General features: G+C 27.4%; 2 protein-coding genes across 5 annotated transcripts; both read right to left on the minus strand.

Moving 5' to 3' along the window:
* Positions 1 to 326: 326 nt before the first annotated feature.
* On the minus strand, positions 327 to 1,971 carry LOC105249125 (palmitoyltransferase ZDHHC22). Its single transcript, XM_025409756.1, has 2 exons — positions 1,623 to 1,971; positions 327 to 1,490 (listed from the first exon to the last, which is right to left on the minus strand). The coding sequence occupies exon 2, from the start codon at positions 1,262 to 1,264 to the stop codon at positions 392 to 394; it is 873 nt and encodes a 290-aa protein (XP_025265541.1). The 5' UTR covers positions 1,265 to 1,490; positions 1,623 to 1,971; the 3' UTR covers positions 327 to 391.
* Positions 1,972 to 3,400: 1,429 nt separating this feature from the next.
* LOC105249124 (nicotinate phosphoribosyltransferase) lies at positions 3,401 to 12,158 on the minus strand. 4 transcript variants are annotated; one of them, XM_025409701.1, is made up of 12 exons: positions 11,980 to 12,158; positions 11,498 to 11,687; positions 9,647 to 9,817; positions 9,449 to 9,575; positions 8,994 to 9,205; positions 8,150 to 8,268; positions 7,858 to 8,051; positions 6,612 to 6,800; positions 4,836 to 5,067; positions 4,442 to 4,762; positions 3,989 to 4,117; positions 3,401 to 3,738 (listed from the first exon to the last, which is right to left on the minus strand). In XM_025409701.1, exons 2-12 carry the CDS (start codon positions 11,568 to 11,570, stop codon positions 3,661 to 3,663), a joined length of 1,845 nt encoding a protein of 614 aa, XP_025265486.1. In that variant the 5' UTR covers positions 11,571 to 11,687; positions 11,980 to 12,158; the 3' UTR covers positions 3,401 to 3,660. The 4 variants fall into 4 exon arrangements, with proteins under 4 accessions (XP_025265486.1, XP_025265487.1, XP_011252670.2 ...); XM_011254368.3 differs by having other exon boundaries at positions 3,402 to 3,738; positions 4,842 to 5,067; XM_025409702.1 differs by lacking the exon at positions 6,612 to 6,800.
* Between the last annotated feature and the right edge of the window lie 555 nt (positions 12,159 to 12,713).

The raw sequence follows: 12,713 nt of genomic DNA on the forward strand, positions 1-12,713 counted from the left end.
TATAAATTATTTAAAAGAGAAAAAAATTTGTAAATAGTTAATTTTATATTTGCAATACAGGAATACAAGAATTATATTCGATTAAAATTTAAAAAATATTCTTGATTGTTATTATGTTTTTATTATCATAGTAATTGTATCAATTTTGTGATTTGCAAAACAATATTATATATTTCCTAGGAAGATTACATGTATTCAAATGCTAGGATTTAGTATTAAATAATTCTCTCGTTTTCTTAAACCTTCCGTATAAGATACGTTCGTAAATATTATGTTCTACCATATGTATGAATGCATGTATTGTATATATTATTATATTTATTACAATATAAGTACATAATACAAGAAAAATATGTATTAGACTTAATTTTAATCCATTGTCCATCTAGTTTCATACTTCCTTTAATTCATATTTGCCATTGATATCTCTTGTACCTATGAGACCATTATATGGAAAAATAATATTTGATAGACCATAGCTTCCAAAGATTTCCTTCAAATTCTGCTTCCCTGTTACGTTTACATAACGTTGTTTGCCGGACAAACAACTGTGCAGTTTCCAAATTCCAAGCACCAGACAAATGCACAAAATCGACATCAACATATCAAACGTCGTGACTAGAAATATACTCGAACTATCCCTGGAATGTAGCAGTCTTGCTAGGGCGATAGGGAAGCAAAAGTTCAGGAATATATTAAAGTAATCCGCGTCACTTTTCACTATGTGATTAATGTTCTCATACATGTATGGCCCCAGCACGCACAGGGAATACAGACATGTCAATGAAGTATAGAAGCAAAATAATATAAAGTTGCCCATATTCTGCCGCAATACACAAGCACCTAAGAAGAAGCAGTGATGATCCTTGAAGTGGAAACACTTTCGGCAGAGGGTGCAATGCTGCGTCGGCTTGCACATGTAACTCTGACATCTCTCGCAATGCCAGAATCTGTAGGCTGTATTGTATGCTGGTAGCTGCTGCACATTAGCCAATGGTTGCTCAAACTTACGCTGTTGAGCAATCACGCTGCACAAGTTATCTTGTATTTCTTTAACTTTCATTGGATTTGATTTGTAACTGATGCTATATATTGAATACCAATTCAAATACACTTGCATACAGAGAAAGACAAAAATTGGAGAAATTTTCTGATTGATGTGAATAGTAATCGCGATAACAAATATAGTGCATATTAATGTCACTAATGGACATAGTTTTTTAACAATCTTCATACAAATTTTTATATACGGCGTTTGCGACATGTCTCACGATAAATACATAAATCTCTATATTTATGATTTGTAAATCTAATTTTCACACATACACATGATACATAAATCCAATTTTTTGATGTTATTTATGAATTTGTTCATTTTATTAAAAAAATTTCTATTAAAATATTTATATGTACATACATATTTTTGTAAAAATAATTTATCAGACAGATATCTCTTGATATGCACTATTCTTATCCTGATTTATTTTATGCTGAAAGGAAATATTTTTTTTTATATAAAGATAAATTATGCAATTCAATATTATAAATTATTATTATCAATAAATATATTTCATTAATTTTTCATTAATTTTGAGAACTCTGGATTATATTCATTTACTGACCTTGATTATAACCTCAACGATTCATTCTTACATGTTTTTATTAATTCTATTCAACTTGACAAGTCGAAACTCCTTCGAAATAGGCATTGTGATGTCCCTAATCTATCAGCTAAATTATTGTCATAATTTAATTTTTTAAAAATTATTATGCATGTGCATATTTCTTCTAATAACGCGTGTTTTACTACGTTCACACTATTATAGCATGTGTAATATGTATGTATAGTGTATATATATGGCTAAGTTCCATAAAACGCATATGCGCGCACGTACCTATAGTATCCGTCACGTATATTATAGGTAAATGCGCACATATGCGCTTTACGGAATTCAACCTGTTTGATCTATAAATATTTATCGTTAATCGATATATTATATAAAAATACTCAATATATTTTCTGTATCATTTTAAAAATATCGAATAAAAGAATAAGTATAAGTAAAAAATATCGAGTAAACATTTTTCAAATATTCATATTTTGATGAATATTTTAATTTACAAAAAATAGATCTATATAGTTGTAAATATAAGATATAATATTATTTATGAATATAATATAAATATATTATAGTATAATGTATAAATAAAATGCTTGAATTGTCTTTTATATCATTTGATTTAATGCTGATTAATAATGAAGATATTCAAGAAGTACTTTTCCAAATAAAAATGATAGAAATTAGATATTATAAAAAATTTTTTCAGAGAATAAAATAAATTACAAAATTTAATAAGATAATCTCTGATAATCAAACAGCTGTATAACAGTTATATGCTATTTATTCTCACTATAAAAACACTGGTATAGTTTACAATTACATTACTATAAACGAATTGCGTTACAAAAGGATATACATATATATATATAACAAGTCTATATAAAAATAAGATAAATCATGAAGAACTATTATTTAATCACATATAAATGTAGGATGTATTAAAGACTGACTACTATACTTAGCTAAAAGTATAACAAACTTTTTTCTAGACAAATAATGGAATAATTAGGAGCATTATTTGAATTTATAAAATAAAAGATTAGTTTTTGAATTTGCTCATGACTGTCAATCTTAACGTTATCGTGACCGACTGTCAATATCAAATGTTAATTTGAGGTATAATACATTCTCCTCCTTTTCTATTTTTCTTTCGTCTAATGCATTTTTTCTATCAATATAGACTTTTATACATATATTATACATGCATTTAGAATTATAAATATGTACAATACTTAGCATGTTTGCGCTATTTGTACATTTGCGTAAATAACAATGTTAAATAATCGAATGTATCGCTCTTATACGAGAATATCTTCAAAGCAGTCTATAACAATTACAAATACAAGACAATAATAGAAATTTGCATGTTATAATATAGAACAAATTCTTCAAAAAAAAAGGAGAAAAAAAGAAAAAGAACAATATAATAATAAAATTAGAATCAGGAAATATGATTAAATCATTATGCTTACATTGTCATTTTTTGCAATACTTTAATTATGAATACATACTCTTTTAGATTAGTTTTCGAAAGTTCATCATTAGAATTCCAGAAACTTGAATTGTGCATATCTGAAATTACACACACACACACACGTATTATTTTGTACTTTTCTTAAGGTAAAGAAAAAGAATATTTACATGTGTATGTGTATGCGATACGAAATATAAATATAGATTTCTGTAACGAAATAATTTGCTCTATATAAATTGTGTAAAACTATATAAATATTTTATATTATGATTTGCGAAAAATTTATCAAAATAGATTGTGATGATAATATAATTCGAATTTTTCAACAATGAAAATTGTAAAAAATATGTTTCTAGGACCTTCGTTTTTTCGTGATATATTCTATAGCACATCATGTCAAATCATGATGTGTATATATATGCTCAATTGCAGTGATACGTTATCATTGCTTTTCATAGCGAATGATTTATTATGATTATTTTATCCATAAATTCTGATTCTGTATTATCACTCATAATTGCTAGAGACTAGTTTAACAATACTCCTGTATAAGAGTAGTATGCTTCACCGTAGTTCTCCAATTGGAGCATTTTGAGACCATAATTCATCTATAAATCTATATAAAGTATCGCTGACAGCTACCTGTAACAAATATTAAGAAGTATTGAATTATTTTCTATAAGCATTTCAATGAGTAATATTTTATTTTAGAATAATATGCAAATTAAAAATAACTTTAAAATATATAGACACAAATCTAATATAAATTTAAAATAAATTGGTAGATTTTTATTTCAAACAATTTTAAGTCTGGTTGAGTTTCAAGAAATATACATTTGATAATCTATCCTTAGAAAGTAGCTTCTCCAAAATATCAAATATTAATTCTTACCTTATATGGTGTTGGATTCAAGTTCCTTTTATGATCATTACGCAATGTATTAAGTGATTCTTGTACTCTGCTGCGAATTTCTTGTAATGTTTGTAATGGTTGACATAGTTTGCCATCTTTCCAATATATCTGTATATATGTTTTTATTTATTATAAATTAGATATCTACTTGATAGCACAAATAATATAAATGTATATAAAGCTGTTAAAATATACTAATGTATATAAAGCTGTTTATAAAATATTTTTGCTATGTATCTCATATTGTCTTATTAATTAATGATAGCAAATACAATAGTGATTAATTCTTGAAAAAAAATTTCAGAATTTCAAATTATCTAAAGAATGTAAATGACAAACAGAATAATAGATAATATTTTTTGATTTACATTTATACATCATGATACATATTACATAATAATGTAAAAATCTATTATTTTAATCAGATTATACCTTGTGCAAAGGTTCTACTCGAGATGGTGTAACGTTAGCCCTTTTCGTTTGTTGAAATGGATGTCTGCAAAGAACTTTCTGCATTACTTGCGGTGGCTCTTCCGTCGTTTTCTGCAAAAGGTCTATCAATGCATAGCCATCCGAGCCATATAATCTATAGGCATCCTTCCTGCCTGGTATCGTGACTTTCCCGACCTCTTGACTAAGCTTAATTCTCGGCTCATCGTTGATCTCTACCATTTTATAAACGCAGCCCAATGCTGGTTGTCTCTGACATGTAACGAGATGTGTTCCGATCCCAAAACAATCGATCTTGTGGTTCTAAGAAAATATTCATCTCTATATTACGATATTTATCTATTGTTATTCGTGTTTTGCAAATCTCTACTCGCACCTTTACCTGCTCGTTTAAGCTTATTATGGTCTCTTCGTTGATATCGTTCGATGCGCAAATCATTAGTTTTGCGAACCAAGGAATATTATACTTGACGGCAAGTTTTTCAAAAATATCTCTCGCCACATTACTGAGATACGCTAAATCGCCGCTATCAATCCGGATCCCAATAGCTTTGTATCCCAAGTCGTTCAAAGCTAACGCTACCGCACAGAAATTTAAAAGTCCGCTCCTATTTGTAAAATATATATTTATGAAATATTACTGTGTGTGTATGATATAGCTTCTAATATGATTAATGTGTTGAGAACAAATCTAGTTATGTACATCACACACTTTTTGTACATTATAATATTTTGTATATTATATTATTGTATAATTGTTTATTATTATTAAGTTATATGTAAAAATGCAATCTAGTTTTTTTTATTTGTTTAGTTAAAATGTTAAAGAATTTGAGAAGTTAAAAAATGTGTTCAAATGTGTATGTTTAATTTATATAAAAGAATAACACACACACACACACATATATATGTGTATATATATATATATATATATATATATATATATATATATATAAAAAGATTGTCTAAAAAAAGTTTAAAAGATAAATATACAAATTTATATTTAATTTATATATCTTTTTTAAACTTATAACAATTTTTTTATTATACTTATAACACAATTCTTTTACACATATATGTATACTCTTTTCAAGACAAGTAAATTACAAAAATAAATTTGTTAGATTTTTTTATCATATTGTCTTGTATTTTTTGCTATATCAGCTCATCACTTTCTTAAATTTAATTTTGAATAGAAAATTTTAAGACAGAAAATATCATACATAAAAGCTTATGTATAATAGCTAGAAATTTAAATTTACACATTTATTATTAATTGATGTAAATAAGGTGCATTAAATGTTTAAATCAATTATTAAATCAATTATACTATCACTATCTCTAGTGAAAAAAATTGTACACTATTTTGACAAATGTAGATAAATATAGCTAACTGATACTATATGTATTAGAAAAAGAGAGATAGAGTCAAAATATTATGCTAAACTTAATGTTTGATTAAAAAGTACTCGCTTTTTTATGCAGTATATTTCTTTTTATATAATATCTCAGAATTAAAGTTTCCTGAAATTCCAATTGTTTGAGGGGTAAAAATACATATATCAGAATTTGTGTAACATTTGTGTAGTAAATATCCCCATATTAATTATTGAGAGAAAAACGGCAGAATTGGGAGGGGTACTCTATATAAGATCACAAGTGTGTAACGATTAACAACTAGATTGTAATGAAAAATGTAAGATTGTTTTATTTCTAATTGGCATGTCATGAAAATAACATAATATGATAACGTGTACAATTTGCAATTTGCCTGTTCTACAAAACATTTCTTCCAATATTGTTCTTTAATTGAAAAAATAAAATAGAGAATTAAATTGTAATATTGTTTTTGTTAAAAACATTTAAAAAAATTTAAAGCTTCAAAAGAAAAAATAAGAGAAAGAGATAGATAAAGAAAGAAGAGAAAATTGATTTATAAAAACATATAAAAATGCTACTTCAATAAAACTTTCTCTGTGTTGTTTAAAAAAATGTGATTTAAATTTCTTTAAAGTATTATGTCAGAAAATGTCAATTTTAGCATCATAAAAAAATAATATATATATATAGCTCATAAAGCGTAAATTTGACAAGAACCAGAAAAAAAATTTGCATTCTGCAAAACAGGCAAACAATAGGAGCAATATCGTACCTCACATAGAGCTCACCCAATTCGCCTCGTCTTAAAAAGCCATTCTTGTGAAGTTGCGTAGTTGACTCTGATATAAATGGGTTGTTTCTCACACTGTTTTGAGCATGTGTATTGGACCCGTAAATTAGAAGTTTATTTTTTACATTTAGGCTGGCCACTTGTGCCTGCCCCATGGCCGACGCCTCAATGCTATAAACACACTCCTTATTATTAAGCTATGTGTATTGTATATTTGTTCGCGACGCGCTGACAAAACTAAATTACATAGTTACCAACGAGATCGAATTACGAAAGAATACACTTCTGTCTCATTAAAATATGAATTTACTTTAAAATATGCCGGTTATTTTGTATTCATCTATCTGGAAGATGAGTAATAAGATTGTGTAAAAGAGAGACTTTGTACAGTCATAATGAAATTGAGCTTTGAAGTCATAATTATATATACTATTATATGCATTATAACATATGTTGTCTATATGAAAAATTGTTTAAACTGTATATGTGCATAAACTACCACGCATAAAATATAAGCTATATACATATACATATATAGTAATAGCAATTAATATATTTATGTGATATGTAATGTTTTAACATTATAATGTATGAGATATTTTAAAAAGTTTTTTCTTCAATAATTAACTTTAAATTTATCAAAGAATCTATCCTTAAAATATCACATTTATGTATAATTTTTGTGTATAATTTAAATACTTATATAATTAATAAATTTCAGGCATACTATGTTCTACACTAATATTAAATCTAATAAAATAAATAATTTAATATAATTAAATGTAATATATATAATATATTTAATATAATTAAATATATCATATATATTATATATATTTAATATAATTAAATATATTATATATTATAATTATATAATATAAATATGATAAAAATATAATGTCAAAATTATTATCAAATTAATATAAAACAGAAAAAAATAATCACATACACACACACACACATATATATTACAAATGCATAGTCTACAATAATTAATAAAATAATAAGAGATAATAAATTAATAGTAAGCACTAACATACAAATAAATCCAAATAACAAAATAACACATGCAAAAAAACCAAAAAAGATTATAAAGTTGATGCAATTTGTATGCATAAAAAATATATGACCAAAAAACTTACATACATTTACAAACCAACATTGAGTTTTTTATTTAAACGAAAAAATATAAACGTTGTAAATAAATGATTGAGATATAAGTACGTACCTTTTAACATCGTATGTGTCCACGAGAGCGGCGAATCTTTCCGGGAAAGCGACGGCATAACTGATTAAAGCCGCCAATTCTCCATCAGATGCCTGTGAAGCTAAAGCTCCTAAATCATCGGCAATAGCCTCGCGATACTTGCAGGCAAGCTCCAGTATATCTAGAACGACGCCCGTTTGCTTGTGCGCCAATGTCTACAAGAGAAACGGAGAGATAGTTTGTTTTCTTTTAACTATATTTGCCAAAATTTTGATTAAATCGATAATAGAGATTTCTTGTCAAATATGCTTACTTTCCCACGCAGATCATCGATGCTAGTAAAGGATGTTACATATGCATGTGCATGTGTACCACATACAGGTACATTGAACAATTTTCCAGCCAAAACATTACTAGTCCCATCAAATCCGCCTGTAACAGAGCATGTTATATTAAGTTAAATTGAATTTTTTTATATTGCACATATATATAACTAAGTTTTATCTAATTCCATCATATAAAGTGTATGTATGTCTACATATATATATATATATATATATATATATATATATAAACTTTACATACATATATACATTCAACTTGACCTCCTAAACTGTTACTCATCACCTAGGCAGTATCAACTGGCACTGAGTGGAACAATGTATTGATTTCACTTTTCACAAAATTGTTAAGTATAGTGTACAGTGGAGTAGTACCAGACACCTGCATCACTCATTATATACTGTTGGCCATTAAAATTACAACATTATATATATATATATATATATATATATATATATATATATATAGAGTATTGCAATTTTAATGGCTAGCAGTGTACATTATATGATGAATGCAGATATTCAAAGCTTTGCTTCCATATCTATAACTTGCGTGAAACTAATGTGTGAATATTGTTTATATAGGTTACAAGAAATAATTACTCATTCTATCAGAAATCAAATATTGAATATGTTCATGCTTTTTCAATAAATTGATTTTTGAAATGATTGATGTAGCTGATCATTGGAATATTTCACAATTATCAACCATAATAATTAAAATAATAAAGATATGCAACAATTTTCAATAATCAATTTAAATATTTCAAAAATGATTTTGCATGGCTCTAAAATGAATATAAACAAGGTATTTACCAACATAGCTGTATTTAGATGCGCTCAATCCTCCGTCGGGTCCCTGCGCTCTTCGAAGACCAAATTCCAGTAATGTTATATTTTTCCCGGCTACCATCCGATACCTCGCCGCATTAGTCGCCATTAAACTCGCATAATTTACCAACGTTAATAGAGTTGTTTCTAAAAGCTGTACCATTATCAATGGTCCTTCCACTCTTATTAATGGAACTCTATAAAAATTTAAATCATTTTGAATAGATTTAAAAATTTTAATCTATTTAATCAATTTGTACAAAAGAAAAAATAAAACTTATATGAATAAAAATATAATCAAAAATTTTATTTAAAATATTCTTTTAGTTATTATTTAATACTAAATTAAAAGATAATTATATCTTTTATATAACATTCTGATTTGTTGAGAGAGATAAAATTTTTATGAATAGCATAGAGATAAGATATTTTAAACTCACCTTGGGAATACAACAGAACCTTCATCTATAGCATAAATCGTGACATCTTTTGTAGTAAGACTTTGTAAATAATCAAAAAATCTTTGGTCTACTGTAGCAGGCATAGTCGATTTCAGGTACTTTATATCTGTAATATAAAGTTACCTAATATAATTCATAGAAATAAATATGTAACAAGTAAGTTATGTCAATACGTACCACTAGGAGAATAATGAAATTTATTCAAAAACTTTATGCACTCCTCAAGACCGGCAAAGATCGTGAATTCCCCCTGGAAAGGATTTTTGCGAAAGAATAAATCAAATACAGCATGGTCATTCATTTTGCCACTCTTCCAATAGGCATATGCCATGGTAATTTGATACAAATCTGAAAGTAAATTCCTCTTATTTTCTGCTCATCATTTCTCCTTTAAATATATAAAAACAACTTCAAATATTTGATAGTTTTAGCACTAAAGAATTTACAAAATGTAATTTATCATTAAAAAAGTTATATACACAATTACTTGAGCTAAACAATTCAAATCATATTATTCTATTTTATAGAATCTTCAATTGATGTCTTGAAGTAAGGATTAAACAGATCAACTATGTCAAAAGTTAATAAATTAAATACATTTTAAAATTCATGAATTTGACATTTGACAAGCACTTTCAATCTTTTATAGAATAAAATAATAAATTTGTGCATTAAAATAAAAATTTACTCTATAGAATATAATTTAATCTGAAAATTGTAAATATTATCTTATCTCAAATTAACTTTTTTTATATAATAACTATAAATTTTGACATGAAAATTAAACAGATCAACTATGTCAAAAGTTAATAAATTAAATACATTTTAAAATTCATGAATTTGACAAGCACTTTCAATCTTTTATAGAATAAAATAATAAATTTGTGCATTAAAATAAAAATTTACTCTATAGAATATAATTTAATCTGAAAATTGTAAATATTATCTTATCTCAAATTAACTTTTTTTATATAATAACTATAAATTTTGACATGAAAATTTTATAGCAACACAAAAATTTAAGAAAATAAAAAATTTTAATTCTTTGATATAGCTGATCTGCGCTGTTTCTCCTTAAAGTAAAATTAAAGTAATTTACATATTAAATATTAACTGCATAATATATGCATTGTGTTTTTGCTGACAGAAAAATTGCACAATCATTTTGTGGAAGTGCATATTGTAATACATATAAGCACTTATAAAGGAATTTTATGTCGCATGTTAAATAGTCTTGTGTCAATAAATAGATCTTCTGTAAGATATCTAACCTCTCTCACTCTCTCTCTCTCTCTCTCTCTCTCTCTCTCTCGATGTTAAACGCGCTCGAGTAAACATCATCAGTCCATATTTACGAATATGACACTCTTACGTCACGCATTCATACTAATGCTCTTTGTGATTGCGGTCATAAATAAAATTTAACCTAATTTCGCATATGGAGATTTATTTGATTCTTTTGACTTGCATATTTCATATCACTATGATGTTGACATTACTTCTCATGATAAGATGTTTTGAACGATTTGCGTATCAGCTGCAAATCCATCGAAGATATAAACATTTATTATTAAATACGCGAGGGTTATAAAAATTATTTGTGAAACATGCTGATTTCTAATATATAATAAACAATTTTTTTTTATATTAAAAATGCGAGTCTTCGTTATAAAAATTTGTGTGATATTTATTTTCATTCTTGATGAAATTTTTAAATACTAAATAAATTGAAATGAATCTTGAAATAAATTTTGATCTTTTTTAGAGTAAAATCAATTTTATTATTTCCGTTGAATTTCAAATACGTTTAAGTAACTTGGTAGCCAGAAAATGCTCTCGCGACTTAAGAAAATTATCTATGACACATTTATTACTCTTCTTATGAGGAAGTATTTTTTTATCTCAAGTTATTTTATCAATCTTTGTTACGAAATGCTATGACAAAACAGGAAGCAATATTGAGGTTAGTTAGAACGCGATGATAAATGAGATTACAAGCGAAGGGAATCGTGATCTACAGAACGTTACCTGTCAGTAATGGTTGAACGATGCCGTTTTGTCGCGAATTGCAACACGTTCCGCCGTCGTCGTCCGTTGACATTTTGCGGGGCCGCTTCGCGTGCGTGTTTGATCCGGGGAAAAGACAGCTCGCCACACTCTCTCGACTTCTCTCTCCGTCTCCGTGGATTCCGAATTCAGTTGCACTCACTTGCACTTCCTGCATTTAAAGTGAGACAAGTTATACGTTATTCGTCGCGCGCATATAACCTCTAAGATTTATCCTTATATAGATCAAAGATAACACGATTGTGTGAAGTTAATTTTTAATACTCTTTCTCCATCTTATCCCAGTTTATTAAAATGTCATTTTGAATTTTTTTTCTCTCGTGAGGCGATAAAAAGGTCCAATTACTTGACTAAATGTAGGTCAACTATGTATTCGCGCGAAAACTAAAGAAAAGAAACGGAAAGTGCATGTATCTAAAAAACGAAGAATCATTCACACAAACCTCGCTACCGATCCGGCGAATATCGCACAGTCACCACCGACGATGCCGATGTGATAGCAACTAGCATGCTTCGACGTGAGTCGCGATAATATATAGGCGCGCGGGAATCGATAGGGAACGTTTGAAGGACGTTTGACGTCGTACTCGCACAGCCTGTCACCTCACCGATCCCGCCAGTTCCAGAGTCGCCGTCAAAAATCACTAGACACATCCGCAACTGAGCACACGTTCAGATTTCTTATCTATTTTCTAGCGCGCGCGTGCATAGTTAATGGTTGACGAAATTAGAGGCGAAAAACCATTGCATACGAAAATTAATTTGCATACGAACTGTTTTCAATCCTTTTATTCGGAGAAGAAAAAGAAAAGAAAACTATAGAGATGTTTATACGTTTTAAATTTATATCTACATGACACGTATACACATATATATATATATATATATATATATATATATATATATATATTTAGGCCTAGTTTTTTCTCATCCTCTCTTGTTTTTCAATTTAATTTTTTAAGATGACGCATATAAAAATTCCAAAGAGCGTTATAATTTTTAATTCATTTGACTGATGCTGCGTTTCGAGAGAAAACACGCATTCATGACAAAAAATGCTTCACAAATTTGCCCGATGCATTGTAAAAAAATAAAAAATTATTCCATTAACGTCTTATGCTGGTTTTTACTTTGTTTAATCTGGCTAACTGTTTTATTTTATGTTTAGAAAATATGC

This window comes from Camponotus floridanus, unplaced genomic scaffold (genome assembly GCF_003227725.1).
Source record: "Camponotus floridanus strain SB8 unplaced genomic scaffold, Cflo_v7.5 scaffold28, whole genome shotgun sequence".
In the NCBI taxonomy this organism is placed as follows: domain Eukaryota; kingdom Metazoa; phylum Arthropoda; class Insecta; order Hymenoptera; family Formicidae; genus Camponotus; species Camponotus floridanus.

What these genes read in the sequence shown, in the direction of transcription:
- LOC105249125 (XM_025409756.1), bottom strand. Translation starts at nt 1,264, where the DNA reads ATGTCGCAAACGCCGTATATAAAAATTTGTATGAAGATTGTTAAAAAA.
- LOC105249124 (XM_025409701.1), bottom strand. Translation starts at nt 11,570, where the DNA reads ATGTCAACGGACGACGACGGCGGAACGTGTTGCAATTCGCGACAAAAC. An exon ending in TTGGGTGAGCTCTATGTGAG is followed by an intron (nt 5,068 to 6,611) that starts GTACGATATTGC and finishes TTTTACAAATAG; the next exon opens with GAGCGGACTTTTAAATTTCT. An exon ending in GCTTAAACGAGCAGGTAAAG is followed by an intron (nt 4,763 to 4,835) that starts GTGCGAGTAGAG and finishes ATATTTTCTTAG; the next exon opens with AACCACAAGATCGATTGTTT.